The sequence below is a fragment of the Gymnoscopelus braueri genome (genome assembly GCF_963280865.1).
Source record: "Gymnoscopelus braueri genome assembly, chromosome: 24".
Classification (NCBI taxonomy): Eukaryota; Metazoa; Chordata; class Actinopteri; order Myctophiformes; family Myctophidae; genus Gymnoscopelus; species Gymnoscopelus braueri.
The window spans coordinates 2,745,902-2,762,635 of record NC_137626.1 but is presented as its reverse complement, the minus strand read 5'-3'; the positions used below and the strand labels follow the sequence as shown (position 1 = coordinate 2,762,635).

The 16,734-nt window shown below is 47.8% G+C and overlaps 1 protein-coding gene across 1 annotated transcript in view; it reads left to right on the top strand.

The window, feature by feature from the left end:
* mbd5 (methyl-CpG binding domain protein 5) overlaps positions 1–16,734 on the top strand; it is a 31,426-nt gene that overhangs the window by 11,980 nt on the left and 2,712 nt on the right. The window contains exons 5-11 of the mRNA XM_080422005.1: positions 166–343; positions 1,062–1,225; positions 3,867–6,558; positions 11,675–12,435; positions 13,774–14,121; positions 15,532–16,044; positions 16,728–16,734. The exon at positions 16,728–16,734 is cut by the window's right edge and continues 458 nt beyond it. Of these exons, the coding sequence (XP_080278131.1) occupies positions 166–343; positions 1,062–1,225; positions 3,867–6,558; positions 11,675–12,435; positions 13,774–14,121; positions 15,532–16,044; positions 16,728–16,734 (4,663 nt within the window). The remainder of the gene's footprint in view (positions 1–165; positions 344–1,061; positions 1,226–3,866; positions 6,559–11,674; positions 12,436–13,773; positions 14,122–15,531; positions 16,045–16,727) is intronic.

Here is a 16,734-nt window from a genome sequence, read left to right as displayed (position 1 = left end):
GTGTGTGTGTGTGTGTGTGTGTGTGTGTGTGTGTGTGTGTGTGTGTGTGTGTGTGTGTGTGTGTGTGTGTGTGTGTGTGTGTGTGTGTGTGTGTGTGTGTGTGTGTGTGTGTGTGTGTGTGTGTGTGTGTGTGTGTGTGGCGTGTCCGTGTCCGTGTCCGTCCAGGTGTTCAGCTTTGACCCCAGGGCGGTGGTGAGGCAGAGGACGGTGGAGGACGTGCGGGCCGATGAAGACGTCACCAAGCTGTGCATCCACAAGAGGAAGCTGCTGGCCGTGGCCTCGCTGCACAGGAGCATGGAGGCACACCCCTCTCTGACACTAGCCAATCCTGGAGCCCACACAGGTCATTATAATGTATTAATAACTCATTAACCGCCAGAGTTAGAACATTCTCAATAGCTGCCCTTGCCAGCAATTCCGAAAAAGAATGATGTCTTCACCATTACCCGACACACTACCCTTCCTCTTCGCCTGGCCTACTTGTTGTTAACTAGTTGTACAAGCTCTTGTTTTATTGTTTTATTGGATCTTGTTTAGTCGATACACTTATTTGTTTTAGCTCTTTCTCATTTGATTGACCTATTTGTCTCATCTGTTTAAGACAGTATGTAGCTGATATATTGCACTTTTACCTCAGCGCTAGGTATGCTCTTAGTTGCTTGTTTTAGAAGAGAATGCACTTCATACTTCTGGTGATTAGTAGTTTTGTTCCCAAAAAGCAACAGGAAGCAGAGAAAAATAGATTTTTATGAATCCTATACACGGTAACTAAACTAAAACTAAATCTAGATTTTTGTTGTGATCATAAGAATGTTTAAATCTTTTTAATACTGGCAGCTGAAGAAACTTTAAATAAGTATTCATTGTTTGTGTCTGAGCTTCAGTACAACCATTCTTTTTTTTGCTTCTTTAATCTTCTTTAGTCTATTAAAAGGTTTTCATTTTTTATTTTTCATAATCACCAGTTCTGCTTGTTTTCTTCGCCTTTGATCTTTACTTCTTGAAGACGTTTTTTGGAAGAAACTATTAACGTCTTTTTCTTGGTGGTGTTTTTATTAAAGGTGCAACAGCGATGGTCCCTTCGCTTTCCACGTCCCAACGAGCAATAAGGATCAAAACACACGAGGGCCCGGCCGCCCCCTCCCTCCCCCCCGACTGCAAGAACCCTTTCAAGATGATTCTGTCTGCACAGCATCATCATCATCATCGGTCCTACCCCCCCCAGGTAGGCTGGTCGCAATCATTACAAAGTCATCTAATCGCAGTTATTTGAGATAATCGCAATTATTTTTTGCATGATCGTCATAATCGTTTCCATGTTGATAAATGTTCACACATGTTCAGATTAGGGGTGTGCCACTCATTTCATGATACGATACACGATAACTATATTTTTTCCAAAGCGCCAAAACGATACATATCTTCACGAAAACGTATCGCGATATATCGCGGGGAGATCTATCGGCACACCCCTAGTTCAGATATTAAAAAAAAAAGCAGAAATAGCTGATCTACAAGCTTATATCGCGTCACTTTGTAGATCAGCTATTTCTGCTTTTTCTTTCATGTGTAAAATGATTAAATATGTCTATGTGTATATTTAAATTATTTGTCATATTCTGCCCTGTGCATTTTTTTTTTACGAAGCCTAAAAGGAACAGAATTTTAATTTGTTTTCATATGTTCAATGGCCAAAAACACACAATTAAATCATTAACAGCAATTATTTGAGTGATAATTACGGGGCCAGAGCTCAGCTCTGGACCTGTCTTAATGTTCCCCTCTTTTTTCTTCTGCCACTTTTCGCAGTTCTGGCTGAACCGTGCATACGCTTTTTACAAAACTTGGCCATATGGTAGATGGTCATGAAAAACTATCAAGAAATAATTCTCACAATCTTTCGTCAAAAGGTGGCGCTATAGCAACATGCCAACTTTGAACAGGTACAACTCATGCCCTGTTTGACCTACAGCCATGAAACTTCAATACACACATGCGTCTACTCATGATGAACAACTTTCACGCTCTGACTTTTGACCTCTGACCTTTAGATCTCCCACCATTTTGAATTATATGAAAAACAGTTAAAACCTATCTCCTCCTGGGATTTTTGAGTAATCTGCACGAAACGTTTTACACATGAACTTTGGACCTATGCCGACAAACAAGCAGCAAAGATTTTCCATAAGTGAAAAAATTAAGCTTTAATGAGCCAATGAATATTGCAGTTTTATGACAATTATTCATCTGCCCCTAACACATACATGCAGACTCACATTTCTTTGAAACTTTGCGGTAATGTTGAGGGTCATTCCAAATATCACTGAAACCAATCTTACTCCAATTGGTCAGAGGGGGGCGCTATAGCGATTTTTTGAAAATGCAAACTTTAAACAGGCAAAAGTCATGCCTCGTTTGGCCGACAGCCATTAAACCTGCTTACACATGTGCCTTGACTCATGAGGAACACATGTATCACGTTGACCAGTAAGCTCCGCCCTTAGATTGTCCGCAATTTTGAGCAGTTTGAAAAACACTTAAACCCAGGATTTTTCAGCTATTTGCGTGAAACTGTATCATCTGTGTGATCTCCTTTTTCACAGGTCTTGTCTGTTGGTCCAATGGCTTCTCCCTTAAGCGAGTGCCTTACGACCGCAAGGTTGCCGGTTCAAGCCTCACTTGATGCAGATTCATTTAAGTTGAAATGCAAAAAACATGACTGTATCAATGAATACATGTGCAAACGGTAAAGATAACATGAAATGCTTATTTGAGAGTATGTTTTGTCAATGTATGACGTACTTCATTGTGAAAATAGCTCTACAATCTCACAACTTTTCAGATAGCAACGTTTTGTGAGCTTGTAGATCGGCTGCTTTCACTGGTTTCGGTTTCGAGGAGACATACAATTTCTCTATTGGTAAATGGTTTGTGAACGAGTGATCTTAGTGTTAGTGTTAGTGTGAATTATTTTTTCACTGGTTCTGGTCTGTTGGTCCAATGGCGTCTCGCTTCAGCATCAGCCTCTGGATCCAAGGTCGGCAGTTCAAGCCTCAACTCTTGCTGGCTACTTTTCAATTGTATCGCACAAAACATGACTGTATCAATTAATGCATGCGCAACTGTTAAAGGTAACATGAAATGCTTCTTGGAGAGAGTATTGTTTGCAATATATGACAAAGTTGTGAAAATAGCCTTGTGAAAATAGCCGATCTACAATCTCACAACTTTTCAGATAGCAACGTGTTTCTGAGCTTGTAGATCGGCTGCTGTGTTATCTCTTTTGTCACAGGTCTTGTCTGTTGGTCCAATGGCTTCTCCCTTAAGTGAGTGCCTCATGACTGCAAGGTTGCAGGTTCAAGCCTCACTTGATGCAGACTCATTTAAGTTGAATTGCAAAAAACGTGAATGTATCAATGAATACATGTGCAAAGGGTAAAGATAACATGAAATGCTTATTTGAGAGGGTATGTTTTTGCAATGTATGACATACTTCATTCTGAAAATAGCCGATCTACAATCTCAAAACTTTTCAGATAGCAACGTGTTTCTGAGCTTGTAGATCGGCTGCTTTCACTGGTTCACTTTTATCTTCAACAGACAACCTCAGCCTGGACAAAGCTATAGCACTAGGTAGTGTTGCAGCCTGTCAATCCGAAGGTTGAGGGTTTGATTCCTGTTAATGGCAATAGGTTGAGACGTCCAATCAATCCATTCTGCTTCCATCTCTCTCTCTCTTCAATCTATTCCGTTTCCATGTCTCTCTCTCTCTCTCTCTCTCTCTCTCTCTCTCTCTCTCTCATTCACTGGCCCCGTATTATCGCTGCTTGCAGCTATATTTAATCTTAAATTTGTAATCGTTACAGTCGTACCCCCCCCAGGACGTGGCTGGTCTCCAGCAGCAGCAGCGGTCGTACCCCCCCCAGGACGTGGCTGGTCCTCAGCAGCAGCGGTCGTACCCCCCCCAGGACGTGGCTGGTCCCCAGCAGCAGCGGTCGTACCCCCCCCAGGACGTGGCTGGTCCCCAGCAGCAGCAGCGGTCGTACCCCCCCCAGGACGTGGCTGGTCCCCAGCAGCAGCAGCGGTCCTACCCCCCCCAGGACGTGGCTGGTCCCCAGCAGCAGCAGCGGTCGTACCCCCCCCAGGACGTGGCTGGTCCCCAGCAGCAGCAGCGGTCGTACCCCCCCCAGGACGTGGCTGACCTGTACCCCGGCTACCCCAGGCAGCAGAGGCTGACCGGCCCGGACCCCGGCCCCAAGTCCCCTTACCGCGCCGCGTACGGGGGCATGCTGAGCCCCCCGCCCCCAGGGGCCGCCAAGTTGTACGGAGACGGCGGCGCCCGGTCCCCCGGCGGCGGCGTGGACCCCCTGGGGAGTCCGGGCGGCTTCCCCCCCAGGAGCGGCGGCGGCGGCCCCTCCCCCTGCGGGTTCCCGCCGGGGGGCGGCGGCAGCAGCCCCGGCTCGGCGTCTCTCCACGGCAACGGCAGAACGCCGCTGTCTCCCCCCGGCGTGACGCTGCACGGCTCTCCGTGCGCCGTGGCTGCCAGCGGCAGGACTAGCAACCCCCTCTCCCCGGCCGCCGCGGCCGCCATAAGCCCCGTCAGGGGCGCCGCCGTGGTGTCCCGGGGGGGGAACTTCCCCCCTCCGGGCGTGGAGGGCGTCGCCCGGCCCCCCTTCCCCCGCAGGACGCCACCCGGCCCGCACCCCGCCGCCCCGCCCTCCTGCGCCCTGCAGAAGCGCCAGGTGACGTCGGAGAAAGACCCCCTAGGCATCCTGGACCCCATCCCCACCCCCCACCACTCTCATCCCATCCACGGGAAGGCCCCCAACCCCCCCCACCACTCTCAGGTACCAATGATGAATGTAAACATCCCGCCCCCGGCCATCGTCCCGTTGCCAAGCAACCTGCCGTTACCCACGGCCAAGCCGGCCCACGTTCAGAGGGCTCCCGCCGCCTCCGCCTCGCCCTCCCCCGTCACCTCGCCCGTCCTCCTGTCGGGACCCCCGCCGGGCCGCGCGGAGCCCTCCCCTCACCGCTCGCGCTCCTCCTCCACGTCCTCGGACCACGGGAGTTTCGCCGTGCCCGGCGCCAAGGGGCCCCCGCGCTCCCCGAGGTCGGCCGTGGGCTCGCCGCGGCCCGCCCTGCCTTCCAGCCCCTCCGCCAACAGAGCCGACGCCCTGCACCACCACAAGGACCCCCAGATGCCTCCTGGCACGGCCGCCAACCCCGCGTACTCGCCCACCTCCTCCTCCTCCTCCTCCTCCTCCTCCCTCGGAGCTCCCAGCGCTTCCCAGAAGGGTCTCCCCCCAGGTCTTCTGGGCATGCCCCTCAACCAGCTCCTCAACCAGCAGAACGCTGCCTCCTTCCCCGCCAGCAGCCTCCTGTCGGCCGCAGCCAAAGCACAGCTAGCAAATCAAATCAAACACACCGCTGCTGGAGGCGGCAGTGCCGCCGCCGCTCTGCCCGCTAGCGTCGCCCCGGGGGCCGGGGGGGCTCACCCCGGGTCTCTGAGCGGCCCCCGGGCCATGGAGGCCCCCGTGCTGCCCAGCGTGCCCGAGGCCCAGAGCGGCCGCGCGGCGCTCAGAGACAAGCTGATGGCTCAGCAGAGAGACCCGCTCCGCAAGCGCAAGGCGCCGTCGGGCGGCGCCGCCGCCGCCGCTCCCCCCGCCGCCAATCACCACGACGGCGTCAACAACGGCGGCAACGTGGCGTTCGGCGCGCTGAGCAAACCCAGCCCCCCGCGGGGCCCCGGGGAGCAGCAGCCACGGAAGGTGGCCCGTCTGGGGAGCCTCCCTCCCAACACCTCCATGGCCCAGTTGCTCCAGTCCATGAGCCACAGCTCCCAGAACATGGCCGCCGGTCGCCCCGGCCTCGGACCCGGACCCGCCCCGGGGCCCGGCCCTCCCGTCTCGGGTCAGCTGCATTACGGGGACGCCTCGGGTCAGCAGAACCTGCTGGCCCAGCAGAGGCTGCGGAGCCCCGGGGAGCCCATGCAGCACTGTCAGAACATGGACTCTACTGGCGGGGGGGCGCCCCACCCGGGAGGACCGCACCCCCCCCACCCGGGAGGACCGCACCCCCCCCACCCGGGAGGACCGCACCCGGGCCAGTTCCCGGACATGGTGGCCCAGATGCAGGCCTCGTCCATGGGGAGCTGCGGGCCGCTGGGCCCCGCAGGAGCAGGGGTACCGCTAGGGCCTGATGGCATGCCGCTAGGCCGACCCAACACTAACCCACCCCCGCTGTCTCACCCCGGACCACATCCTGGTTCTCACCCTGGACCCCACCTTGGTGCTCACCTAGGACCCCACCCTGGACCCCACCTAGGACCCCACCCTGGACCCCACCTAGGACCCCACCCTGGACCCCACCTAGGACCTCACCCCGGAGCACATCCTGGGTCTCACTCCGGACCTCATCCCGGACCCCACCCTGGTCCCCATCCTGGACCACATCATGGTCCTCACCCCCAGCAGCAGTCCCTGCTCCACGGCATGGGGAGGACTAACATGGCGCCAGTGATGCCGCATGGAGGAAATGATGGAGGCTGTGAAACGGGTGAGTTCATGTTCTAGGAAGTAAGGAACACGTAGGAGAGGTTCATGTAGGAAGTAAGGAACACATAGGAGAGGTTCATGTAGGAAGTAAGGAACACATAGGAGAGGTTCATGTAGGAAGTAAGGAACACATAGGAGAGGTTCATGTAGGAAGTAAGGAACACATAGGAGAGGTTCATGTACAACGTCAAGTGAACTTTGTTTTCCTTCTGTGCTTAACTCTATAAACGCCATTGACTCGAAAACGCGTCAATTACTACTTAATCCACCCACGCCATTGACGCGTTTGACGCGTTGGAATCGCGTTCATTGTTTAATCTCTGATCGCGCTATGCTGCTTAAAATTCAATGTTATTTTCGAGTTCCACTTACTTCACCCACATCTGCATCCGGTTTCATGAACTGGGTTCCATTTCCGTTTTTTGATTATTTTCCCCCGGTCATTTTCGTCCAGATTATGTAAACAAAAGGTTTTTCTCACTGTATAACAAACGAACGGACAGTTTCTCTTCTATAATCTATGGTCTGGGTGACGATCAGTCATCGCCGTCGTGTATCACATCGAAATTTTGTCCGATCGGACACTCTGGGAGAACGTCACATCTGTTTTGATGTTTTTCTCTCTTTGACACTGTGTGTGGAGTGCGAGCTGTCATGACATCTGATCAAGCTGTCATGTGCTGCTCTCTAGTGGCGGATTTGTGCGCCGTCTTTAAAAAAAGCTCTGTGATAATATATTTTCATGAAAATTTACAAAATATAAAAATAAAAAACACGAAAATTGCTGGCACTGGGGAGTACTTTATGAAAATACTCTGGCAGTCAAAGAGTTAAAGGTGAATTCATATCTTTAGTTCATTTGGACCACAATATGAAGGGTGGGTGTTAAATAATTCGCCTCCGAACGTTTTGGTGTCCGGAGGGGCAAGTCATTAATTCAGGTTATGTCCTTTTTTAACACATAGTTATATTATTACATATTAGATCTGTCTGAAAACACCATTCCAGTGGTGTCCAAAGGTATAAAAACAACGACAACAGCAAAACAAACCCTGGCATGGCTTGAATTACCAGCTCCCCCCCTCCACACACGAAATGTCCAGGGGCAACCAAATGGACCAATACATGTTTACACCCATCCACCGTTTGTGGTACAAATTGTCTAAAATAGGGCCCATGTTACCCCCCCCCCTCCGTGGTGGTAGTACTGTATGTCGTTTTAGTGTCCTCCCATCAAAGGTTTTCAAATGTATTAGAAAATGTTGCACTTTAACACATTGACTGCATGATATTAAAACACAGTTTTTTATCCCCTTGCCAGCGTTTATTAGACGAGCTGTGGAAACCACGTTGTGTACACAAATGTACACAACTGCTGGGTGGGGTAGAGTCCTGTCTATCCACACTCACAGTGAGAAAAGAAAAGAACCACTGCACAAAGTGTCTAATGATAAATAGAGTGGGGACTTCCGTTCTAATGTACTTCCCCCGATCACACGCCGGTTGGCGTCGCATTGTTTTTGTTCACAGATAACGCAAATCAATTAGTTTAGTGTCAAAGCGACAATGAGTTAGAATAAAAAACGATTATTATATCAAAAGAAACTAAACGATTACACCAAGCTAAACAAATGTTAAACTATGGGGGAATCATGTTGGAGATGCAGGGCGCCGGAGGTTTCCGGTCGTGCGTTCCGGCCCGTTCCGGATGACGCAAAGTTATTTCCGCTCCAGACTGGATCAGAAACCCGAAAATGGTATTGATCCCAGGCTACTTCCTGTGCTTCTGCTTAGACACTTTGGGTAGCAGCCAAGAGCAAAAAACGTCCCGCATCTGTGTGAAGTAGGTGGCCGCCTTTTTTAGGAGAGCAGAAGCAGGTTGAAGTCTATTATTTATTTCCAACGGAAGAGTGAACGTGAACACAGCTTCTGAACCATTCTTTAGTCCCATGGTCCACTGAACTAAATATTGGACCCGATCGTCACAAGCCACACACAATATTCCGCAGATTTTCACACTAAAATGGCTTTTTTTCAGGAGAAAATCTACTTTGTTATCGACCTTCCTCTGTCCCAGCAACACTCTCTCTCTCGCGTGATCTAGCATCAGTAAACATAGGACGTTCACGAGATCTGCCGCCAGACGGCGCTCACTTAGGAGACCGTTTGTAGGATCTGTGTAGCGTTTGGCCTCTAGTGGCATGTGTACATGTCCTTTTTTAGAAACGTTAGCATCACATGCATGTGTGTGCATAACGTGTGGCTGGGTTTAAAAAGGAAACGGGTGGTGCCACTAGGACTGTCACGATTATGACATTTTAAATGACATTTCAAATTTGCGATTAATGATTTAATTGTGTTTTTGTCGTTGAACACCGGAACATTATGAATAAAAAAAAAAAATTCTGTTAGGCTTTGAAGTTGTGCATGGCAGATATGACACATAACCTAAATATACAAAGAAATTACTGACATATTTAATAACTATACTTTTTAAAAAAATGCTAAAATCTGCAAGCTCACGACGGTCGCAATGCGACGTGTTGTGAGCTTGTAGATCAGCTATTTCCACTATTTTTGAAAACGTTTGAAAATATATGAACATTGTTCAACATGGAAACGATTATGACGATTTTTATAAAATAATTGTGATTATCTCAAATAATTGCGATTAGGCTATTATGTAATAATTGTGACAGGCCTAGGGGCCACCTTGTGTAAACTGGGACTACAGTTAAGAGCACACGGTTAGCCGTTGGCGCACGGTTAGCACGTGGTTAGCTACAGCGCTAACTGCCTCCCAGTATTGTGACGGACAGCACTCTGGTGGGATTTTTCTATCCATATTATCCGGTCAGTTGGGAAATCTACACATAAGCGGGGAATTGTGTGGCTGTATATGACATGCACACACACACACACACACACACACACACACACACACACACACACACACACACACACACACACACACACACCACTTCTCTTCCTGGCAGTCTGAGCGACCAATAGCGTCACCAATCATCACCCTGTTCCCATGGCAACCTTGACCTGGCAGCAGCTGTCACTACTGTGTGTGTGTGTGTGTGTGTGTGTGTGTGTGTGTGTGTGTGTGTGTGTGTGTGTGTGTGTGTGTGTGTGTGTGTGTGTGTGTGTGTGTGTGGAGAAAAAGCGAGGAGAGATACAGAGAGTGTGGCGGGCAGAGAGCAATGCTTACAAAGGGATGAGACAGACAGTGTATTAAATTCATATTAGAAAATAAATATAGTCCGACTTTCTCCTCTACTCCCTCTCTCTCTCTCTCTCACTCTCTCTCTCTCTCACTCACTCTCTCACTCTCTCAATGTTCAATTCAATTCAAAAGAGCTTTATTGTCATGATAAAACATACGTGTATATTGCCAAAGCAAAAAACAATCCAAACAAAACAATGTATGTACAATTACATGGGAATAGATAAACGTGTTAGCCTACATTGCAACTTTAGAGGGAAAATTGTGCATTTTCTGTCAGAAATAGTTATACATCCATATAGGAGAGGTTAGCTTGGTATAAACTTAAATGTATGGACCCAGCTGTGATTGGCCTCTAGTCGCTGTGATTGACAGTTATTCCTTCCTAGCGTTTTTGCAACTATGCCTAAACCTAATCTTAACTTAAACCCTAACCTCAGTAAAACTATGCCTGCCAGGAAGCCAATCAGACACAGGTAAGGCGGGTCTATCCTATAACGTTGGTGGAATCCATAATAACGCCTGACTGACTGACTCAGACACGCTGTCCTCCTCGCTGGTTGTTTTGTAAGCAGTGGATTTGAGGAGGATGTCCCTGGTTTTGTTGCGTTCAGCTGCCAGTAACTATCATAGTTGTATCAGAGTAACTCCATTTCAAAGAGAGCTCTCCTTTTACGGGTCTGTTTTAACAATCTCAGAGTGAAACTGCACATCTAATGATAATAAACTTTATTTACAATATATAACACTTTTCTAAACAGAAGTCACAAAGTGCCGCACAGAAGAAATTACACTATAAAGAGAAAAAAATGAAAAAGTAAGAAAAGAAATTCATATCCACTCTAAAAGGATACCAATAGCATCCTTTTAAATGTTCTTTCTTTTTTTCTCCTCTTGATATTATATTAGGCTGCCCCAACGCTCCTGATTTCGTGTATAGAGGGGCGGGTGTATAGAGCCGGCGAGAGACTGCGGCTGATCCCATTGGTTCACCGATCTGTCCGTCAACCCCCGCCCCGTTAACACAACATTACGAGCGACGCCCACTGCACTCTGGTTGGTTGGGAAGTGAAACACTTCCTTATACCGAGTACACCGACGTGCTGGGCCAGGCTTTTATTTTTTAGCAACACTAAACAATAAAAGCCTGGAGATCGAGGATAATATTATAAAGACAGATTAGGCAATAGGCCTAGAAGAAAAGGGAGGATGAACGGGTGATTTACAAGAAGGCTTTTCTGAACATATACCTGTATGTTTTCAGAAGTGATCAACTTGTGGAATTGACTCGGGTCAGGGCATTCCAGAGTGTAGGAGCTTGAACTCACCTTGGTTAACACAGTGAGTTTTGGGGACCTTTTACGAGAGCCAGGGTTATAGGGGGACAGGAGCTCAACAAGATACAGGGGTGCAAGACCCGTTTGAGCCTTAAAAGTTAATAAAATCAATAAGAAAACACTTTCTTGCTATATTTCTTATCTGAAAAAAGTAGGTTTGAACCACTCTTTTAATTTTGACAAAACTGAGGTCAGACTCAGAATTCATAAAACCCCCAAGGTTTTTGTCCACTGGATTTACATTTATGGCCAGGCTAGCCAGGCTATCTTTTAAAAGTTGGTGATGTTTGGGGAGCCAAAGAGGACTATTTCTGTTTTGTGTTTGAGTTGAGCTGCAAAAACTATTTGTGACATCCATGCATTGACAATCCATGAGGCCATTTAGACAATCTGGGGTTGGGGACTTAATCGGGACATGACTACTTCTTCTCTCTCTACCTCCGCCCCTCCAACTCGCCTCTCCTGTTGGTGCAGCTCAGAGCTGGAAGTGTGGGTCTTTTTGAAACATTCTGAGTCAAACTCTCCTCCTCTCCCTCCTCTCTCTCCAGGAAACCCTGCATCGCTGATCTGCAATCTGCAGCCGCATGCTAACAGTGGAGCACACATGTACCAACAACAGCAGATGCACCATCAAGCCCTTCAACAACAGCAACAGCAACAACAACAACTTCAACATCACCAACAAGTTCAACAACAACAACATCAACAACAACAACTTCAACAACAGCTTCAACAGCAGCAACAACTACAACAACATCAACAACATCTTCAACAGCAACAGCAACAACAACAACAAATTCAACAACAGCAACAACTACAGCAACAACAACAAATTCAACAACGGCAACAACTGCAACTTCAACAGCAGCAACAACTTCAACATCAGCAACAACTTCAGCAACAACAACAACATCAACAACTTCAACAGCAGCAACAACTTCAACAACAACAACATAAACAAGAACTGCAGCATCAACTACTTCAACAGCAACAACATCAACAACAACTTGAGCAACAACTTCAGCAGCAACAACAACTTAAACAACTTCAACATCAACAACATCAGCAGCAACAACACAAACAAGAACTGCAACAACTTCAACAGCAGCAGCAGCAACAACATCATCTTCATCTTCATCAACAACAACAACAACAACAACAACAACAACAACAACAACAGCATCAACAGGCTCTTGGAGGTCACCCAACATACCATGCTGCACAACAGAATTTCAGTGACAGTAACAACAGCTCCTACACGGACAGCAGCAACGCCAACTCTATGGCCTGTCTCTACCAGAACTACCAGGTAGGGATGTTAGCATGACACACACACACACACACACACACACGCACACGCACACGCACACGCACACACACACTGTGTTTCAGCAGGGGGGGGGGCTTGGGGCTGCCAACTAAAGTGTGACATATTTTTTGCGCGTCATATAGTATATACTGTAGATATAACAAGTTTAAAGGGATAGTTCACCACAAAAAAAATGTTTTCTATAGATTAGTCACCCCATGGAGACTAGAATTCATCATACATTTTTTAGTTTGTCTCATTCCTTAGGCCTTACCGATTTAATTAATCGGTAACCGTTAACTCTCTCAGTGCCACGCCCCGACATATCCCGAGTTTTTCCCGAGTACCCTCAGTGCCAGCACGAGAAATCCCGAGTTTTTACTTTTGACTGTGGTCGCGCTATTCTGCTTATTTTTCATGATCACTTTCGCTTCCTGACTCCTTCAGACTCACCCGGAGCCGGATGTAAAAAAAAAAAACTTTTCCGGGTCACGTTGTTTTTCTCCGGTGATTTTCGGCCAGAATAGGGAAAGTCACGTTTTTTCACACGGTATAAAAAGCAAACGGAGAGGTCCACGTCTACTCTCTTTGGTCTGGGTGACGATCAGTCATCGTAGTCGTGTATCGCATCGTAATTTAGCCCGATCAACGATTGTCGAAAATGTCAACATCCGGTTCTGACCGGATATGACGTGAGCCTGTTTGGGAGGGGGCGAGTGAGCCAGCGAGATCATCAATGTGTCGATTTGTTGCTCTCTACTGGTAGAACTGTATTATGGGTTTAAAACCCCAATCAGATCATTTATTTGAATGAAAAATTACAAAATTAAAAAATTAAAAAAAAAAGCAAATTCCTGGCAGTTTGGGAGTACTTTATGAAAATACTCTTGGCACTGAAAGAGTTAAGGAAAAATTTGTGTAAGGGCCAAAATACATTTTATTTTGAAGGGCCAAGTCTACTGCGCTATGTACACATAAAAAATACCAATACGAAGACGAGGAAGAAGAAGAATAAAGTGGAAGTCACGTGTGGTTGCAGGTGCAGACTTGGCCATTTGTTTTATTTATTTTTAACCGTTAGTGTTAACCGGTTGCAGATTTCTTAACGGTTAACGGTTATTGGTTGGCCATCCGTATTGGGAATATATCTCTTTAATTCCTAGAATATAGACTATACTTACTTACTTACTGCCCTGTATGCCGGCTCACATGTAGGGCAGCGACAAAGGATTTCCAATATTAGACTATGCTTCACAGCACCTTTTGCATAGTAGGTGCGTGTAAAAATAAACCTTACTGTTGTCGTCCAGTACAAGTGACCTCTCTGGTGTCCCACAGCCACAGGGCATGCTGAGCCACGGGCAGCAGTTCACAGAGGGCCAGCAGAGAGACGTCGTGGTCCAGCCCCAGGGCGACGAGGCGCTGCCTCCCCCCGGAGGAGCAGCGGGGCTGGACAGGCTCCTCCCCGGGGGAGGTGGAGGAGGAGGAGGAGGAGGTGGAGGAGGACCGCCGGAGTCCGTGGACGCCATTTACCGGGCGGTGGTGGACGCGGCCAGCAAGGGCATGCACGTCACCATCACCACGGCCGTCACCCCCTCCAACCAGACCAGCCCCGTGCCGGCGCTCAGCGCCATGAGTGCCTTCACCGCCTCCATAGGAGACACCAGCTCTGTGATCGTCCAGGAGGTACTGGTGCAGTGTGGATTTAGACAGAACATTGAGGTTTAGTTTTAGTCTTTTGAGTAAAACTCTCATTTAGTTTTAGTCATATTATAGTACATCTGAAATGTTTTAGTTTTTGTCTAGTTTTAGTCGACTAAATATCATACGATTTTAGTCGACTAAATCTACAGTTGATTTGGCGGTGCCTTGATGGCATCATAATGGCTGATTTTACACTTGGTTGCATGCTGAAAATAGCAGATCTACAAGCTCACAACGCGTCGCGCTGCGACGCGTTGTGAGCTTGTAGATCTGCTATTTTCAGAGCGCAACACCTCAGCGCAACCAAACATAAAATGTCTTTTAGTTCTACTGGATCTCTTCTCCACTAGCCTCGATCTCCAGGCTTTTATTGTTTAGTTTAGCTAAAAAATAAAAGCCTGGCCCAGCGCGTCGGTGTACTCGGTATGAGGAAGTGTTTCATTTCCCAACCAACCAGAGTGCAGTGGGCGTCGCTCGTAATGTTGTGTTAAAGGGGTAGTTCACCCCCAAAATAACTTTTTTTCTATTGATTACTCACCCCATGGAGCCTTGAATTCATAGATATTTTTTTGTTTTTGTCACATTCCTAAGCCAATAATTTGATTATAATAAATTTAGCCCCATTGATTCCGGTAGGAGACACAAATGCATTTGTGTCTCCTACCGGAATCAATGGGGCTAAATTTATTATAATCAAATAATAAAGGAAGGAATGCGACAAAAACAAAAAAATATCCATGAATTCAAGGCTCCATGGGGTGAGTAATCAATAGAAAAAAAGTTATTTTGGGGGTGAACTACCCCTTTAACGGGGCGGGGGTTGACGGACAGATCGGTGAACCAATGGGATCAGCCGCAATCTCTCGCCGGCTCTATACACCCGCCCCTCTATACACGAAATCAGGAGCGTTGGGGCAGACTACTTCTCCACTAGATCGCTCACTAACATTTTAGTCTAGTTTTTATTTATTGACGAAATTGTCAATATATTTAGTCTTAGTTTTAGTCATCATAGCTTTAGTTTATATTCAGTTTTCGTCAGTGAAAGAAAGTAGTAGTTAGTAACCACTTGAACCCCAGGCAGCATCCATATTCTGGGGGGGAACATTCACCACAAAAATAGCCGATCTACAAGCTCACAACGCGTCTTTTGAGCTTGTAGATCGGCTATAAGAGATTTGGTGTAGACGGGGAAAAGGCTAGAGGATTCAAGCGGTTAAATATTTGGCCTGTTTAGTAGGATTATTGGTGCTGGTCTCCGTGTATATTTCAGTTATTTGTCATAATGTGGCAGATATTATCTGGCCTGTTTAAAACAGAAAAGTCATTTTGACGTATATATATTTTTTAGCCAAAAAAACACAATTAAATCCCAATTGTTTGCACAACCAGGAGGGCCAGCAGCAGCAGCAGCAGGGCAGAGCGAGGCCCCCGGCGAGGACGGCCGGGGCCCCCAACAACAAGCCCTCGGACCCGGGGCCCCCCGGCACCCCGGACGGCCCCGAGACCCCCGGCAGCGGCAGCGGCGAATACTTCCGCTCCCCGGGCCGGGGGGCGGGGCAGCAGCAGCAGCAGTGGGACGGCGGGGAGACGCAGCGTGGCGGGGGGCTGTCGGTGGCGGGAGCGGGGGTGGGGGGGGGCGGCCAGAATAACAACGGCGGCGGCGGTGGTGGGTGGGGCAGCGAGGACTTCCTGGAGTGTTCCACCCAGCTGAGGAGGAGCAGCAGCCCCGGCCTGACCCCCCCCGCGCCCCCCTGCCCCCCCAACCACCACGTCCACCATCATCACCACCACCACCATCATCATCATCAGCCCCCCCACCTCCTCCAGGAGCAGGAGGCGTACCGCTACGGCGGCGGCGGCGGCGGAGGAGGACCCGCCGCCGGCTACAAGGAGCGCTCCACGGTAAGGCCTGTTACATTATCGTCTAATCGCTATTATTTGAGGTAATCGTTATTTATTTTATCGTTATTATTGTTTGCGTAATCGTCATAATCGTTTCCATGTAAAACAAAATCCACACATTTTCAAATATAAAAAAGCAGAAGTGGCGCGTTGTAAGCTTGTAGATCTGCTTTTTTATGTATAAATTATTAAATATCTCAATTTCTTTGTATATTTAATTGTTCGTCATATCTGCCCAGTGCAATGTTTGATTACGAAGCCTAAAAGGCAAACAGAAATATATATATTTTAATTCATATTCCAATGTTCAATGCCAAACACACAATTAAAGGGATAGTTCACCCAAAAAATGAGGAGACTAGAATTCATGGATATTGTTTTGTTTTTCTCTCATTCCTAAGACAATAATTTGATGACCGGCAGCGGTTCCGGTAGGAGACACAAAGAGTCTCCGTTGTGTCCTACCGGAACCGCTGCCTACCGGTCCGCTGGTCATCAAATTATTGTCTTATAGAAATGCGACAAAAACTAAAACATATCCATGAATTCAAGTCTCCTCATTTTTTGGGTGAACTATCCCTTTAATTATTTGTCATATCTGCCCTGTGCAATGTTTGATTCTGAAGCCTAAAAGGCAAACAGAAATATATATATTTTAACCGTCGACTGAAATGGTGACACAGCCCTACT